Source organism: Phacochoerus africanus, chromosome 1 (assembly GCF_016906955.1).
Source record: "Phacochoerus africanus isolate WHEZ1 chromosome 1, ROS_Pafr_v1, whole genome shotgun sequence".
Classification (NCBI taxonomy): Eukaryota; Metazoa; Chordata; class Mammalia; order Artiodactyla; family Suidae; genus Phacochoerus; species Phacochoerus africanus.
In genome coordinates, this window is record NC_062544.1 from 279,876,652 (window position 1) to 279,895,444 (window position 18,793).

Below are 18,793 nucleotides of genomic sequence, written 5' to 3' on the forward strand. Positions count from 1 at the left end.
AAGCCAGCGATGTGCCCCTGGCATCTTCTTACCGTAGCATTTTCTCTGTCCTCGCAGGATTCCGAAGAGAGAGCCATTCCCCTGCTCAGATCCGACATTGTGCACATCCTCTCGGCCGCCACCCAGACCCTCCTGAGAAGAGACATGTCTCTGAACAGAAGGCTCTACGCGTGGTTACTAGGTGCGGAGTTAACCAGTGGGGAGCGTGGTGGTTAGCTCGGTCAGAGTTACCTTGAAACCTTTGAGGGCTGATTTTTTTTTTTTTTTGGATAAGTCGCAATCTTGGTGAACCATTTCCGAATCCGAGAGTGTGGAAAGATGCCCCGCTGACTGAATGGGCGTTCGGTCAGCTGCCACCTGCACCACAGCTCTGGTTCATTTGCAGCCATTGCACAAAAAAAAAACAGGGAGGTAAATCAACTATGTACTTCAATCAAACTTTCAAGAATGAGGGGAAAAAAGAAAGAACATGGGATTTTTAAGACTGACTGGATTCCATTTTTAAGAAGCTTGAAATACTACAAAATAATGGCAGTTAAGCCATAATCAAGCAGATGTTTATTGCTGTGGAGACATTTCATGCGGCGTTCCCGTTGTGGCTTAGCAGGTTAAAAACTCGACACCGCGTGCGTGAGGATGCAGGTTCAATCCTCTGGCCCAACTCACTGGGTTAAAGATCCAGTGTGGCCACAAGCTGTGGCATAGGTTATAGGTGCAGCTTGGATCTGGTGTTGCTGTGAGCTATGGTGTAGGTTGCAGGTGCAGCTTGGATCCTGCGTGGCTTGTGGCATAGGCCGGCAGCTGCAGCTCCCATTCAACCTTAGCCCAAGAACTTCCATATGCCACAGGTGTGGGTGTAAAAAGAAAAAAAAAAAATTTTCATGGAATGAGAGTGTGTTTGAGAAAACCCACAAACGTGGAATATGTGTGGGAGAAGGTTCTTTTCTAGATGGGAGCTTTGTGGCATTGACACATTTGGGGAGAGATTTGGATGCCTTTGGGAGACATGAGAACGCTGTTTCACGTTTCTATAGCGTGTGTTCTCGTGGACAGCCTGCAACCCTGCAGGAAGAGCGGTGGACTGTTGAGTGGGAGGCTTCACAGGGACAGAACCCAGGAAATCCCAGAGCTTAAAGGGTAGCACTTTCTGAATTTTATAAATGCCCATATTCAAGAGAGGGTGGTGTACAGAGCAGTTGTGAAAGGACTCCATAGCTTTTTTTTTTTTTTTTTTTTGAAGATTTTATCTTCGTTAGAGCAGTTTTAGGTTCACAGTGACACTGAGAGGAAAGTACAGATAGTTCCTGTCTGCTCTCAACCCCATCATCAGCACCCCCCACGGAGGGGCACATTTCTTACAATTGATGAACCTACACTGACGTGTCGTCACCCTCAGCCCCCCATTTAAATCGGAGTTCACACTTGATGTGCATTCCGTGGGTTTAGGCGATGCTAGTGTCACACACAGTATTTCCACTGCCCTAAAAACCCTCCGCTTCTCAGCTTTTTTCTTAAACCCTCAGCATACAGATCTTCCCTTACCAACGTCAGAAAGTCCTCTTAACCCTTTCTTCCCCTAGTTATAAACCTTTCAGAAGGCATAGCATGGAAGCTTTTGCAGGATTTCTTTTTTTTTTTTCCCCAACCAGGCCCACAGCATGCGGAAGTTCTTAGGCCAGGGATCGAACCCACGAACCCACGCGGCAGCAACTGTGCCACGAGAGAACTCCTGAAGGTTTTCCAGAAGGATATTTACAGGTTCCCTAAGCGTTTTTGCTACAAGGATGATTCTGTTCAATGCATGACTCCCTCCCAGTGGGGCTCAGCTTGCTGTGTATAGAGAGGACCCAGGACCCAAGTTCAGTGCCAGCTCTGACTTGCTTAGCCATGAGCCCAGGAGTCCAGGCGCTCACTTAGAAAGATGCTATTCTTTGCCCTGAGGCCCTTAGAGACTCACCCACGGTTCAGAGTGAAGGCATGTTGATGAGAATACCTTGATTTCACATAGTGCTGTACAGGTAAGCGCTGGTTTTTAGAAATGATACACATTCCGTTAGATCCTTATACTCCTACTTGCCAGAGACAGGAAGAATTCTTGGGATAAGTTGAGCTGATGCCCATTGAGCCGGAATTCTGCCTGTCTGATCCCTGGCACACCATCGTCAGAAGACGACACGCCTTGATTTTGCCAGATCTGATCTTGGTTTTCTATCAGAAGGATTTTATTTTTTAAAATGTCGGAGCTCAAGACCTTTGCACACTAGGATGGTGTACTTTTTTTTTGGTCTTTTTTTTTGTCTTTTCTAGGGCCGCACCTGCGGCGTATGGAGGTTCCCAGGCTAGGGGTCGAATTGGAGCTGTAGCTGCTGGCCTACACCAGAGCCACAGCAACTCGGGATCCAAACCACATCTGCCACCTACACCATAGCTCACAGCAACGCCAGAATCTTAACCCACTGACCTGCAATGTCATGGTTTCTAGTCTGATTTATTAATCGCTGAGCCACAAAGGGAACTCCTAGGATAGTGTCCTTTAAACGTATAGATCTCTTCACAGCCCGTGGTGCTTGTTCTTTTCTAGGTTCAGATATTAAAGGAAATACCATCGTGCCAGAACCTGAAACCACAAATTCTTACGAAGACCAGTCCTTGTATTTTTTCGAGAAATATTCCAAGGATCTTTTAGTTGAGGTAAAGGAGCATTTCTGGAAAGTAGACCCCAATCGGGACATTGCTGTTCATGGTTCTTCCATGGGGTTCCTTGAGGGACCTCCAAGTAGACATGGGGCCTGTTCCTTGGGACACAGTTGGGAAAACGCCATGTACGGTCACCCCTTGGAATCCACGGAGGGTTGGTTTTAGCACCCCACTCCCTACCCCTGTGGGTACCAAAATCCGGATGCTCAAGTCCCTCGCGTGTGTCACATGGAGAAGTTGGCACGTATCCTACGCACATCCCCCCACACACCTTAAATCATCTCCAGATTGCTTAAGACACCAAATACAACGTAAATGCTACGTAAGTCGTGGTAGACACCGGGAGATGCTATCAAAGAAGTTGCCAGGGCGTGGCAAGTTCAAGTTTTGCTCTTGGGAACTTTCTGGAATTTCTTTGATCTGTGGATGGTTGGGTCTGTGGATACAGGACCCACGATGTGGAGGGCTGGCAGTGCTCGTCTCATGCTGCCTGACCACTCTCACCTCTATCCCAGAGTGTTTAACAGACCAAGCAATAAGGTCATGCTCTGCTCGATACAAGACGCTAATAATGTGGCTTTGGAAAAAATAGGGTCTGGCTGAGATACTGCACCAGAAGTTCCCTGATGCCGACTCGGAGGAACGCCACCACGCGTACCTGAGGCCTTTCCGCATCCTCGTCAGTCTGCTTGACAAGCCGGAAATAGGTAATGTTGGAAGTGCTTCACCATCACGCGCCAAAGGCAGACTGCCTGTTTTGAGGGAATTAAAACCCAGTGATGGCCACAATTTAGGGAGTTCCCTTGTGGCTCAGCAGGTTAAGGATCCAGCATTGTCTCTGCAGTGGCTTGGGTCACTGCAGTGGCACAGGTTCAGTCCCTGGCCCGAGAACTTCCACATGCTGTGGGTGCAGCCAATTTAAAAACAAAAAAAAAAAACAAAAAAAAAACACTTTATGTAGAATACAGTTTACTCTTTGGAATTTCAGAATCTTGAGGTACTTTAGTCATGCTGTGTGGTTGAGTTCCTGTTATCTGGGCACCACTTAAATGTTTTTGTTTGGCAAATACTTTTGTGCTTGTCTACACCTGTGCCTGCAGGACACATGCAGTACTGACTTGGTGAAAGCATTTCCTCAATCACATGTCCTACTACAAAGACACTTTGATTTTATTTTCAAGAATATAGGCCTTCCTCCATCATTTTGCCTCATGATCCCAAGAAATCTGCTTCTGCCTGATGGGCCTCGCTCAGTCTTTTCTTATGTCAAACAGAGGGGCTTGAACTAGACTCTGGTTCCAAAAGGGTCGCCTTACACACTGTAGTCCTGTAGGCATCAGTTGAGAAAAGTGACCTTCTCTGCCTTGCTTTAAAAAAGAAACCGCTGGAGTTCTCATTAAGGCTCGTTGGCTTAAGGACCCAACGTTGTCTCTGTGAAAATGTGGGTTCCACCCCTGGCCTTGCTCTGTGGGTTAAGGATCTGGCATTTCCACAAGCTGTGGCACAGGTTGCAGGTGCAGCTTGGATCCAGTGTTGCCGTGGCTGTGGTGTAGGCCACAGCTGCAGCTCCGATTCGACTCCTGGCCCGGGAACTTCCATGTGCTCGAGGGTACAGCCTTAAAAAGAAAAAAAGAGGAAAGAAAGAAACTGCTCAGTTTCCATTTGCTGTAAGATCTCAGCATCTCATTCCTCCAACACCATAAAGGGAAGGAAACAGCCTTCATCTCCGTAGGATACATCTTCCTGCATCTTTCCACACCTCCAGCAACCCTGGGCTGTTTTCTTACCATACACCTTCTACTGATGGGGAGACTGAGCTGAGCAAGGGTCAGTCATTTGGCAGGGGGCACCTGGAAGCTAGGACTAAAACTCAGGTCTGTTTGACTACAGGCACTGCTGCTTGCTTGATGGCATCAGGCAGACTCTCCCCCAGATGTCCCTCAGGTCATGCAGTTGGACTCAGGTGCCATGACATGGAGCTCTGGCTGCTCCTGACAGTCAAAGCAGGAAGCGTTTGTGCCTCCAAGGCCCGCCCTGGGAGGTGGGTGTTTTATGTCAAGGCCTTGACCCGAGCAAGTAAACTGTTACCTCCAGCTTGGGCTCCAGGTCTTATGTTCTGGAAGGGGATGAATGGAGGGCTTCTGCCCCATCATAACAGTCTAATTTGTTATGTCGGTTTTTTTTTTTTTTCCTTTTTTGGCCATGCCCACTGCATGTAGAAGTTCCAGGGCCTGGGATGAAATCCTTGTCACAGCAGCACAGTGCTGAGCCACCAGGGAACTCCCTGATCATTTAGTTTTCTGAGAAAAGACGCACTTGAAGGGCAGAGGGGTGGATGGATAATATAGACCAGGAGGCATAGGTCAGTCATAGTTTTATCTGTGCTCTGGCTCCAAGCTTTGGCCACGTCTTCATTTCTTCTTGCTCTCTTAGGCTGGAGATAAAATATTCCTGGGGTTCTGGCACGACTTTTGTCTTCGAAGCAGAAGGGATTAGATGATCTGCATCTCCCTTTACCCAGACATGTTGACAGAGCTCCTGCGTGCTCTGGATCATCCTGTTTTCATGCCTCTGAATGATGGGTGGGACATCACTCCCTCCCAGCAGGCCTGACGGCTGGTGTTTGTGGAGCAGACATGTCCAGCTGCCTTGCACCTGCCTAACCAGCAGCTGGTCCAGTTCTTTGGTGCCATCTTGAGCTTCTCGGGAATGCGGTTATTTCTTTCATGTTGTTCTCGCTCATCCTTAAAGGAATCCAGAATAGGAAAAAATTGCCTTACTCTGGCCAGACAGTTTATTCTCGCTTAAGACACTCAGCTCACCCCCTGCCTCTGCCTGGCAGAATCCGCCTGGAGCAAGTTACCCTGCCTCTCGGCCTCAGTCCCCTTATCTGTAATCAGAGCAAAACATTACCCAGTCCTGGGGCTGTTGTGAGGATTAAATTTATAGTCACAGAATGCTTAGAACAGCCAGCACATCGTCCACTCTACAGAATGCTGGCTCATTTCAAGGATGTTTGTTTTGCCCAGCTAAAAGTGTCATTGTCACAACTAAAGTTAAGTTTCTATACATTTAAAACTATACAAATTGTCTGTATGTAGAGTTACTCTTGATTTATGGGTATGTCATTTATTGGTTTATCTTTCTCTGGCCGTTTCCTTTTTAATTGCAGGGCCTCAGGTTGTTGAGAATTTGTTTCTCGAAGTCATCCGGGCCTTTTATTCTTACTGCAGAGATGCCCTGGGCTCTGATCTTAAACTCAGCTACACTCAGAGTGGAAATTCACTGATAAGGTATGGGTTTGGCTTCCAACTTCACTCTTTTTCACTCCCTAAAGCCGTGATTTTTTTTCTCAGTTTATCACATGTTGTGGAGAAAGTGGAGATTAGTGGCAGATCAGACCACTGGTTAAGATAACCCATGCTCTTAAACCAATCAACATGAATCCACCTTTTCCCTTTTTTTTTTTTTTTTTTGCCACACTGGTGGGCAGCTTCCATTCCAGGGTCAGGGATAGAACCTGAGCCACAGCCATAACCAGAACCACAGCAGTGACATTGCCACCGAATCCTTAACCCACTGAACCACCAGGGAACGCCATGAGTTTTAATGTTTGTCTTTTTCTCACAGAATGAAAGTAGTTTCTTATTTTTCTGAATATGAAAGCAATACATGTTTATGGTAGAATCTACCAGTATTTAAAGGTATCAAGAAAAAAAGTGGGGTTCCCATCGTGGTGCAAGGGGAAATGAATCTGACTAGGAACCATGAGGTTGCAGGTTCGATCCCTGGCCTCGCTCAGTGGGTCAGCCATCCAGCATTGCCATGAGCTATTGTGTAGGTCACAGAGGCAGCTCGGATCTGGCGTGGCTGTGGCTGTGGTATAGGCTGGCAGCTGTAACTCTGATTCAGCTCCTAGCCTGGGAACTTCCATATGTCATGGGTGCGGCCCAAAAAAGAAAAAAAGAAAAAATCCCACCACCCTGCAGAGAAAAACATAAAACATTTGCATTTTTCCAAACCTTGAATGCACATGTACAGCACTGCCTATCCTTTATTTTTAAGGTGGAATTATAGTAACTGTTTAGTTGCCTTTTTTTTTTAAATGAGTTGCAATGTTTATTTCAGGTTCTCTCTTGTTTTTTTTGTTTGTTTGTTTTCCTTCTTTTTTGCCACACCTGCAGCATATGGAAGTTCCTGGGCAAGGGATCAAACCCGCACCATAACAACAACCAGAATCACAGTGGTGAAAATGCAGGAGCCTTAACCCTAGAGGCCACCAGAGAGCTCCCTCCACCTTTTTTTTTTTTTTTTTTTTTAAATACAAGTTGCAAATGGCTCTGCAGTCTTCTCCTGTGGGACATAGTGGTTGCCTTAGAGTCCTCAGTAAGGAGTTAGCACTTGGCTGAGAAGTCCTGACCGATTGACCAGTCTCTTATTGATTGACTTTTGGATGGTTTCCACTTTTTCTTTCTTTTTTTCTTTTTTTTTAGGGCCGCACCCTCAGCATATGGAGGTATATGGAGGCTAGGGGCTGCATCAGAGCTGCAGCTGCTGGCCCACACCACAGCCACAGCAACACGGGATCCAAGCCGAGTCTGTGACCTACACCACAGCTCACAGCCATGCTGGATCCTTAACCCACTGAGTAAAGCCAGAGATCGAACACGCATCCTCATGGATACCACTTGGGTTCATTAACCTCTGAGCCACAGTGGGAATCCTAATTGGGTTCTTAACCTGCTGAGCCACAGTGGGAACTCCTCCACTTTTTCAGTAGTTTAAAATGACACTGCCTTGGTATCCTTATGCCTCTATCTTTGTGTTCCTGTGCAAGAATTTCTTGAGGATAAATCCTTGGAATAAATTTTCTGAGTCATAGAAGATACGCATTTAAATGTCAGCTACATCTCCCTCTTAAATGGTATACTATATTATTCCACCAATAGAACAGCATCACCTGCTGTTGGACTAAAACTGGCTTTTAACATATCACCTTTTTGCAATAGCTCATAAGCTAGCTTCTGAGGTAATAATAGAAATACTGTTTGGGATGGTACAGTGCATACTCTTCCTTATGTCAGAACAGTCATATTTTTATCTCTTAACGAGTTTGTCCGTCTCTCTAGAAATAAGGTGCATATGGTACAGTGAATTCCTTTTCCAGATATGGTGTTCCCATAATACAGGGCTTTTCATGGATATATTTATAAATATCGGAGTTCCCATTGTGGCACAGCGGAAATGAATCCAACTAAGAACCATGAGGTTGCAGGTTTAATCCCTGGCCTCGCTCAGTGGGTCAAGGATCCAGCGTTGCTGTGAGCTGTGGTATAGGTCACAGACACGGCTCGGATCTGGTGTTGCTACAGCTCTGGCGTAGGCCAGCAGCAACAGCTCTGATTGAACCCCTAGCCTGGGAACCTCCATATGCTGCAGGTGTGGCCCTAAAAAAAAAAAATAAAAATAAAAATAAAAAATAAAGAAATAAATATCCCTCTTACTTTACAGTACAATAAAGGAGAACAGAAACGCCTCCGAGATTGTTAAAACGGTGAATTTGCTGATCACGTCCCTAAGCACAGACTTTCTCTGGGATTACATGATGAGGTGTTTTGAGGATTGCTTCAGGTAAGCCTCCAGTTCAGGTTATGACTAATCAGGAAGGAGGTGAGGGTTTCCTGGTTTCAGCACTGTTATTGTGGCCAGATTATACCGACCTGGCTAATAACACTGGGTGGTCTCTGCTGAGTGCACGATGGGAAAGAATTCACTTAAAATCAGAATGGAACTGAAAACATTACCATTGAGAAGCTTCACATGATTCTGAAGCTTCCTTATTAAAGCCAAACTTTCAAAACTCCTCTGTGCATTTTCAGGTTGCATTGATCGAATCAGCTTTCTTTGCACAGGGCCTTTAGGGGCCTGATCTGTTAAAGCAGCTTAGTTCGGGGTGTTCCCACTATGGCGCAGCAGAAACAAATCCGACTAGTAACTGTGAGGTTGCAGGTGCAATCCCTTGCCTCACTCAGTGGGTTAAGGGTCCAGCATTGCCGGGAGCTATGGTGTAGGTCACAGATGCAGCTGGGATTCTGTGTTGCTGTGACATAGGCCAGCAGCTATAGCTCTGATTCAGCCCCTAGCCTGGGAACTTCCATATGCCACAGGTGCAGTCCTAAAAAGCAAAAAAAAAAAAAAAAAGGGGGGGGGGAGGAAAGAAAGAAAAAAAAAAAAAAGAAGCTTAGTTCGGTGGCCCTGGGAGGGGAGAGAGTATTTTTGAAACCGTCAATCATCTTACCTTTTTATTGAGATTAGTGTATAACTGGTCAGGTGGAAGCAGTCACATTTGGAGCCACTATAATCAGCTTTCACATCTCCTCTAACCTGGTGAATTGCACCACCTCAGAAGTGCGGGCGCTGGCATCCTCTGGACAGGAAACTTGCATGAGGGCCTTCTCCGTGTGATTTTCCCTGTAAAGGAGGGAATCTCTCAAACCACATCTTGTCCTGTGAGTCTCACAGTAAAACTTCGTTCTTGTCTCCTCCTTTCGAAGGCCCTGTGTTGTCACGCTGTCTGTGGTACCTGTAGCCATCACCAAAGTGTTACTTATTAACATTGGCCGTGGGCCAGCCTCCTCACCCCCGGGAGAAGCAGGCATGTCGTCATATAAGAAAGCTGGAGCTCGGAGACATGAGGCACCTGGGGTGGCCTTGCACAGCAAGTTAGCAGCAGCTGAGATTAGAAGCAAGCCTGCCTGACTCCCCAGCTTCTCCTAGATAAGGCCAGGCCACAGCCAGGGGTCAAGCCTCTGATGAATAAATTAACTGTAATTAGATCCACGGGTAACAGCAAGGCTGTGTTATCCTGAGGCTGGAGTGTATGTTGGTTAGCTTAGTTCCATTTCAGAGTTAGAAGGTGTGTTTTCTTAAAAAGAAAAAAATTAGAGGAACTAATGTCTGACACACGCACCCATTGCTGAAATTGTAGACAACAGCTGACCATTGTTTTTCCTTTTTTTTTTTTTTTTTTTTTTGCTTTTTAGTGCTGTACCTGCAGCATATGGAGGTTCCCAGGCTAGGGGTCAAATCAGAGCTACAGCTGCCGGCCTGCACCACAGCCACAGCAGTGCACGATCCAAGCTGTGTCTGCAACATACACCATAGCTCACATCAACGCCAGATCTTTAACGCACTGAGCGAGACCAGGAATTGAACCCGCATCCTCATGGATCCTAGTCGGGCTTGTTAACTCCTGAGCCATGAAGGGGAATTCCCGCCATCTTTTTTTAAGGAATAAAATGTTGCCCCCCAGGTAGAGCTAACTCCTTACTTTCCCTTCCTTTCACCCCAGCATTTAATCACTGTCCTGAAATTCATGTCTGTCCTGAGACATCTGTGCTTTTATAACAAGTGTGTATCCAGAAATGATATAGTCTGCTTTGTCTGTTTAGGTTTGCTATAAGTGGTATTGCGTTGTATATGACTTTTTGCAATGTGCTGGTTTGGGGTGTCAACAGCCCTTTGGGAGACGTATCTGTGTTGTAACATACACACCTATTTCATTCATTTTAGGCGTAGTGGTCCAGCGCGTAAATAAACCAGTGTCAGTGTCTTGGTTGTTGCACATTGCACTCTGGTGACCATGTCTGTCCTGTCTCTTTACACACAGACGCAGGGGTTTCTTTAAAGTAGGCAGCGAAAGCGAAATCTCCTGGATATAATGGGTAGAGTTCTTCAGTTTCTCCCCAAAATAAATAAACTCTCAGAAAACTAAGCGATAATTTACAGTGAAGAAAACTCAAGCTGAATCGTAGTGTGATACGTAGATGAATCCACAATAAGACCATTTTGAGAGCCAATACATACTTATTTATCCAGTGGCCTGCTTCCTTAAAAGGAAGTGTTGGAGTTCTCCTGTGATGCAGCAGGTTAAGGATCCAGCATTGCCACCGCTGTGCCTTGGGCTGCAGGTGCAGTGTGGGTTCCGTCCCTGGCCCAGTAACTTCCACACACCGTGGGCACCCCACAAAAGACAAAACGGAAGTGTGGAGTTTCAGAATGAGGTAGGCAGCTACCAGTGGAGTTGCCAGCGGCGTTCACGTCCCTGTGGAAGCTGTGGAATTCTCAGCTCATGAATTAGCTCATTGTGGACGAGCTTGTGGTGACACGGGTCGGGGGAAGCGGTCTCAGGCTGCTCCAACAGCAGGTTGAACAGCTGTCCTGCATTCCGTCACCCAGCTCCTTCCCTTGGAACAGGACTTTTGTCCTGTTGCTGTGGACAGCTCCAGATCTGCTGGGTGTGGAATCCCACCCTTACCCCATTTGATAGTGTTCAAGTCAGAGTGAGCCTGTTCTGGAGACATCAGGTTCAAGACACTTATTGACACTTCTTTGCGGCGGGTTTTTATTTTGAGCAGGGGGCAGGGGTGGGGGTTGTTGGCCTTGCCTGAGAAATTTCCCTGGCCAGGGATCAAACCCGAGCCACAGCAGCAACCCAAGCCGAGGCAGTGACAACACCAGATCCTTAATCCACTGCCCCACAAGAGAACTCCATTATTGACACTTTTTTCTGTTAGATGGTTTTTGACCACAAAACTTCTTTTTTTTTTTTGTCTTTTTAGAGGCATAGTTGTGGCATATAGAAGTTCCCAGGCTAGGGGTTCAAATTGGAGCTGCAGCTGCCGGCCTACACCACAGCCACAGCAACACCAGATCTGAGCCACGTCTGTGACCTACACCACAGCTTATGGCAACACTGGACCCTTAACCCACTGAACGAGGCCAGGGATTGAACCTGCATTCTCATGGGCCCTAGTCAGATTCATTTCCACTAAGCCATGATGGGAACTCCCTGGCCCCAAAACTCAATTATTAAAACTCCAGAAACCGTCTTTCATTGTGTTTGAAATAGAAGTAGTAACTTTCATGGCAACCGCAGGAAAGGCTTGAAATTATCGTGAGAATTCACTTGCTTTCCTTTCCTGTGATGCACGCAGGCCGGCGAAGCAGAGTTACACGGCCAGAAGAAGCGTCGGCCCTCCCACCACTGTCTCCGAGCTCTGCACCCTGCTCGTCTTCCTGCTGGATGTGATTCCCCTGGTAGGTCCTTGGCCGTAAAGACAGGAGTCAACTCTGCCTGTTATTTGCATTCTTATCACTGTGATCAGCCTGTTTATAAACCTAACTTACTGAAGAAGTAGTCGTACATAAATATGTAGCACTACACCACAGCTACAGCAACACTGGGGGGCGGGGGGTTGTTGGTTTTGGTTTTTTGGGGTTTTGGGGGGTTTTTATTGTTTCTGTTTTTTCTTTTTAGAGTCACACCTGCGGCATATGCAAGTTCCCAGGCTAGGGGTCAAATTGGAGCTGCAGCTTCCAGCCTACACCACAAACACAGCAACGCCAGACCCGAATTGCATCTGCAACTTAACACCTCAGCTCATGGCAATGCCAGATCCTCAGCACACAGAGCAGAGCCAAGGATTGACCCATATCTTCAAGGACACTGCCCGGGTTCGTTACCGCTGAGCCACGAGGGGAACTCCCGTAGCACTGTTTTGATGTTTGTTTGAGCATAGAAGATCTGCATAGGTGGATGGGATCTCTTAAATCCTTTAGGTCCTTTTAATTAAAGGGGTTATAACTTCTGGAGTTCCCACCATCATGCAGTAGGTTAATGATCCAGCTTGTCTCTGTGGTTCAGTCCCCAGCCTGGCGCAGTGGGTTAGGGATCCAGCGTTGCTGTAGCTGTGGCATAGGTCACAGCTGTGGCTCAGACTTGATCCCCAGCCCAGGAACTTCCATTGCCACAAGTGCAGCTGGGGAAAAAAGGCGGGGGGGGAATATAACTTTTGAGCCAGTTAAGTGGGCTGAGCTGAAATTATGAAAACCAGATGATGAGCTGGTTGTCATCCCTGTATGACGCTTATTTAGGAGCGAGAGTAAATGTGTTTCTTAAAAGTTGTGCCAGGAGTTCCCGTTGTTGCTCAGTGGTTAACAAACCCGATTAGGACCCTGAGGATGCAGGTTTGATCCCTGGCCTAACTCAATGGGTTAAGGATCCAGAGTTGCCATGAGCTGTGGTGTAGGTCACAGATGCGTCTCGAATCTCATGTTGCTTCGGCTATGGTGTAGGCTGGTGGCTACAGCCCTGATTCCACCCCTAGCCTGGGAACTTGCACATGCTGCAGGTGCGGCCCTAAAAAGCAAAAAAAAAGGAAAAGAAAAGAAAGAAAAGCCACCTGAAAGGAGAGGAGGAATGTTCACTGATTTATTTAGATCAAAAAGAAATATTATTCTGTTTTCTGATTTGGTAATTAACATGAAATAAACCTATGCTCTAAAAAATTTAAAAAAAAACAACAACAACAAAAAAAAAAAACACTTGGAGTTCCCATCATGGCACAGTGAAAACAAATCCGGCTAGGAACCATGAGGTTGCAGGTTTGATCCCTGGCCTCGCTCAGTGGGTTAAGGATCCAGTGTTGCCATGAGCTGTGGTGTAGGTCGCAGATGCAACTCGGATCCTGCATTGCTGTGGCTGTGGTGTAGGCCAGCAGCTGTAGCTCTGACTGAACCCCTAACCTGGGAACCTCCATATGCTCCAGGTAGGGCCCTAAAAAGACAAAAATAAAAACAGAACATTTTTGAGTTTTCCACTGATTGTAACCCAAAAACACATTTGCCAAGCCCGTGTCTCTATCTTACAGGAACTTTACTCAGAGGTGCAAACCCAGTACCTCCCGCAGGTGCTTGGCTGCCTGGTGCAGCCCCTGGCTGAGGAGATGGAGGCACTGAGCTTGGCTGAACTCACGCACGCCTTGAAGACATGCTTCAAGGTGCTCAGCAAGGTGCAGATGCCGCCTTCCTACTTGGACACGGAGCCCACGAGTGGAAGCTCGGTACGTGCTGGGAGGCGCTGGCGTGGCTCTCTGGGCTGAAAGAACCTTGTGCCTCCCAGATAGGAATAGAGACCAGACGACTTGGTGGTAATATCTAAAACACTCTTCTAAAGTCCTCCAAAACTTTATGAAAGCGTTTGGCGTAGAATGACCTCCCCCCCTTCATTTCACCCTCTTCCCTGCTGCCTCCTGCTAAAGCCCATCACTAAGCTAATGGTAGATAATAGCTCACCGTTCAGACCTTTCTATGTGAATGTTTGTTTATGCATCATTTTTATTTTTTATTTTTTTATTTTATTTTTTACTGTTTGATTTTTAGGGCCGCACCCGCAGCACGTGGAGGTTCCCAGGCTAGGGATCAAATCGAAGCTATAGCTGCCAGCCTGCGCCACAGCAACTCGGGATCCAAGCCACATCTGCAACCTACACCACAGCTCACGGTAACACCGGATCCTTAACCCACTGAGCAAAGCCAGGGATCGAACCTGCGCCCTCATGGATACTAGTCAGATTCGTTAACCACTGAGCCACAACAGGAACTCCTAATTTTGCTTTTTTAAACATGAGATATTAGCTTCTGGGGCTGCCATAGCAAAGTGCCACACTGAGCGACAAAAAAGTTCTTGTCTCGGTTCTGGAGGCCACAGGTCCAAGACGAAGGCGTCAGCAAGGTGCTTCCTTCGGAGGCTGTGAAGGAGAATCTGGTCCGTGCACCTCGCTTGTCTTGTGTGCTTCGCCGGCCGTCTTCAGCGTGCCTGGGCTTGTCGACACCACCCCCCCAGCCTCAGCCTTCCTCTTCACAGGCCTCGTTTCCAACTAAGGTCACGCTCACAGGTGCTGGAGGTTAAGGAACACAGTTCGACCCCTGACATATATTATTCTCTGCCCTCCCTTGGTTTTCATCCAAAAGCAGTGCTTGGGGAACACCTTTCCATATCTATGCACAGAGAAGTGTCTCACTGCTTTCTCATTTCCCCAGGGCAGTCTGGGGGGATGGCTTTATAGCTCCTTCACCTCCCCCTATCTTGGTGACTTCTAGTGTTTTGCTGTTACTCTGCTGCCACAAGCATCCTTGCCCAAGCTGTGCCCAGGGCTGCATTTCTCAGGGATCCGTTCCCTGTGATGGGCTGCAGTCAGACCCCTGCCTTTTCACTTGGAGAGACGCTGCCAGATGGTCCTCCCAAAAGACTAACGGTTATCATTCCACAAGCAGATTAAGACCTATGGCCTTTAAATTATTTTTATTTTCTACTTTGTTTAGGGCTTTGAAAGTTCTGCCCTTGAAATCCACTCGCAGCAGTGGTGGCCAGGGCAGTGAACAGACTTGAAAAGCGAAGCAGCTGTGAGGAGAGCTGGGTGTGTTGGTTAGTGCTGGGAGGCAGATGGGGCTTGAATCTCAATTTGCAGACTAATAACAGATGGCTCCTTCAGTTTCAAAGTTAGTCCTTTTCTCCCCCCAGCTATTACTGCTATTGGAAAAAAAAATCCTAAAAAGGATGTAAGGTAGAAAATTTAGGCACATGTAGTCTACAAATATAAATAAATAACAGTATGTTTCCAAAACTGTGAAATATTTTCTTATTCTTCCCCAGAGAGGACAGTGGGTTAAATGCTGGAAAGTTTTAAATTTAATGTAATTTTTTTGTGTGTGTGCATTACACAAAACCTCAATTTAATTTCTTTTTTAATTTTTGCATTATTATTTTTAAATATTTTATGTACTTTCTGTACAAATTGATACAATAAAAACCAAGCAAACATACAGCATTTTGCATTATTATTTTATCAGGTTTCACATTTTGGCATTAAATAATGATATAAATCAACCAGAAAACAGAATGAAAACACCAATAAAGACAAATATTATCTTAACTTTCTCATATTGTTCTCTTATAATGTCTTTTTTTTTTAACTTCTCTGTGGCATTTTTTTTTCCATTTTTTTTATTACTCAAATGAATTTATCACATCTGTAGTTGTATAATGATCATAACAATCTGATTTCACAGGATTTCCATCCCGCGGCCCAGGCACATCCCCCCACCACCCAAACTGTCTCCTCCGGAGACCATAAGTTTTTCAATGTCTGTGAGTCAGCATCTGTTCTGCAAAGAAGTTCAGTCTGTCCTTTTTTCAGATTCCACATGTCAGTGAAAGCATTTGATGTTGGTGTCTCATCGTATGACTGACTTCACTTAGCATGTTAATTTCTAGGTCCATCCATGTTGCTAAAATGCCATTATTTCATTCCTTTTAATGGCCGAGTAATATTCCATTATGTACATGTACCACATCTTGATCCACTCCTCTGTCGATGGACATTTAGGTTGTTTCCATGTCTTGGCTATTGAAAATAGTGCTGCAATGAATATTGGAGTACATGTGTCTCTGCGAGTCATGGTTTTCTCTGGATAGATGCCCAGGAGTGGGGTTGCTGGATGAAAGGGTAGTTCTATTTTGAGTTTTCTGAGGAATCTCCATACTGCTTTCCACAGTGGTTGCACCAATTGACAATCCCACCAACAGTGTACTGGTGTTCCTTTTTCTCCACACCCTCTCCAGCACTTATTGTTTGTAGACTTTTGGATGATGGCCATTCTGGCTGGTGTAAGGTGGTACCTCAGAGTGGTTTTGATTTGCATTTCTCTAAAAATGAGTGATGTTGAACATCTTTTCATGTGGTCTTTGGCCATCTGTATGTCGTCTTTGGAGAATTGTCTGTTTAGATCTTCTGCGAATTTTTTGAAGGGGTTGTTTGTTTTTTTGGTATGGAACTGCAGAAGGTATTTATAAATTTTGGAGATGAATCCCTCGTCAGTGGATTCACTTGCAAAGATTTTCTCCCATTCTGTGGGTTGTCTTTTGGTGTTGTTTAGGGTTTCCTTTGTTGTGCAGACACTTTGAAGTTTGATTAGGTCCCATTTGTTTATTTTTGTTTTTGTTGTCAATACTCTGAGAGGTGGATCTGAGAAGATGTTGCTGTGGTTTATGTCAGAGAGTGTTTGGCCTGTGTTTTCCTCTAAGAGTTTGATAGTGTCTGGCCTTCTATCTAGGTCTTTCATCCATTGTGAGTTTCTTTTTGTGTATGGTGTTAGGGAGTGTTCTCATTTCATTCTTTTCCGTGTGGCTGTCCAGTTTTCCCAGCACCGCTTATTCAAGGGGCTGTCCTTTCTCCATTGTCTATTCTTGCCTCCTTTGACATAGATGAGTTGGCTGTAGGTGCGTGGGTTTAATTCTGGGCTTTCTGTCCTGTTCCAGTGATCTATATTTCTGTCTTTGTGCCAGTACCACATGGTTTTGACGACTGTTGCTTTGTACTATAGCCTGAAGTCCGGGATCCTGATTCCTCTAGCTCCATGTTTCTTTCTCAGGATGTCTTTGGCTATTCTGGGTCTTTTGTGCTTCCAAACACACTTTAAAATATTTTGTTCGCATTCTGTGAAAAAGGTCCTTGGTAATTTGATAGGGATTGCATTGAATCTGTAGTTTGCCTTAGGTAGGATAGTCATTTTGATAATATTAACTCTTCCAATCCACGAGCATGGTATATTTTTCCATCTATTTGTGTCATCTTCGATTTCTGTCATCAGTAGCTTGTAGTTTTCAGAGTATAGGTCTTTTGTCTCTTTAGGTAGGTTTACTCCTAGGTATTTTACTCTTTTGGATGTGATGGTAAACGGGATTGCTTCCCTAATTTCCTTTTCTGCTTCTTCATTGTTAGTATATAGAAACACTGTCAATTTCTGTGTATTGATTTTGTATCCTGCAACTTTGCCAAATTCATGGATGAGCTCTAACAGTTTTCTGGTAGCAGCTTTAGGATTCTCTAGGTATAGTATCATGTCATCTGCAAATAGCGATAGTTTTACTTCTTCCTTTCCAATCTGGATTCCTTTTATTTCTTTTACTTCTCTGATTGCTGTGGCTAGGACTCCAGAACCATGTTGAAGAGGAGTGGTGAGAGCAGACATCCTGTCTTATTCCTGATCTCAGTGGGAATTCTTTCAGCTTTTCACCATTGAGAAGGATCTTAGCTCTGGGTTTGTTCATATATGGCCTTTATCATGTTGAGGTAGGTTCCCGTTATGCCCACTTTCTGAAGGGTTTTTATCAGAAATGGGTGTTGGATTTTGTCAAAGGCTTTTTCCACGTCTATTGAGAGGATCACATGGTTTTTATTCTTCAGTTTGTTAATGTGGTGTATCACACTGATGGATTTGTGGATATTGAAGAACCCTTGCATCCCTGGGATAAATCCCACTTGATCATGGTGTACAATCCTTTTAATGTATTGTTGGATGTGATTTGCTAGTATTTTGTTGAGGATTTTTGCATCAATGTTCATCAGTGAAATTGGCCTATAGTTTTCTTTTTTTGTGTTATCTTTGTCTGGTTTTGGTATCAGGGTGATGGTGGCCTCATAGGATGAGTTTGGGAGTATCCCTTCCTCTGCAATTTTTTGAAATAGTTTCAGAAGGATAGGTGTTAACTCTTCTCTAAATGTTTGATAGAATTCACCTGTGAAGCCATCTGGTCCTGGACATTTGTTGGTTGGAAGTTTTTTCATCACAGTGTCAATTTCAGTTCTTGTGATGGGTCCATTCATCTTTTCTATTTCATCTTGGTTTAGTCTTGGTAGATTGTACTTTTCTAAGAATTTGTCCATTTCTTCTAGGTTTTCCATTTTATTGGCATATAGTTGCATATAGTAGTCACTTATGATCCTTGGTATTTCTGTGATGTCCATTGCTACTTCTCCTTTTTCCTTTCTTATTTTATTGATTTGATTCCTCTCTCTTTTTTGCTTGATAAATCTGGCTAGGGGTTTCTCAATTTTGTTGATCTTTTCAAAGAACCAGTTTTTCGTTTCTTTGATCTTTTCTATGGTTTTCTTTGTTTCTATTTCATTGATTTCTGCTCTGATCTTTATGATTTCTTTCCTTCTACTAACTTTAGGTCTTGTCTGTTCTTCTCTCTCGAGCTGCTTTAGATGTAAAGTTAGCTTGTTTATTTGGGCTTTTTCTTGTTTCCTGAGGTGGGCTTGTATTGCTATAAACTTTCGTCTTAGAATGGCTTTTGGTGCATCCCATAGGTTTTGGAGTGTCGTATCTTTGTTGTCATTTGCTCCTAGGTATTTTTTAAATTTCCTCTTTGATTTCTTCAGTGATCCATTGGTTGTTTAGTAGCATGTTG

General features: G+C 45.1%; 1 protein-coding gene across 2 annotated transcripts in view; it reads left to right on the forward strand.

Moving 5' to 3' along the window:
- Positions 1 to 18,793, forward strand: part of DOP1B (DOP1 leucine zipper like protein B) — a 133,871-nt gene that overhangs the window by 51,054 nt on the left and 64,024 nt on the right. For both annotated transcript variants that reach the window (XM_047796175.1, XM_047796183.1), the window contains exons 7-13: positions 58 to 181; positions 2,582 to 2,691; positions 3,290 to 3,404; positions 5,870 to 5,990; positions 8,209 to 8,328; positions 11,694 to 11,796; positions 13,410 to 13,601. In XM_047796175.1, coding sequence (XP_047652131.1) covers positions 58 to 181; positions 2,582 to 2,691; positions 3,290 to 3,404; positions 5,870 to 5,990; positions 8,209 to 8,328; positions 11,694 to 11,796; positions 13,410 to 13,601 — 885 coding nt within the window. The remainder of the gene's footprint in view (positions 1 to 57; positions 182 to 2,581; positions 2,692 to 3,289; positions 3,405 to 5,869; positions 5,991 to 8,208; positions 8,329 to 11,693; positions 11,797 to 13,409; positions 13,602 to 18,793) is intronic.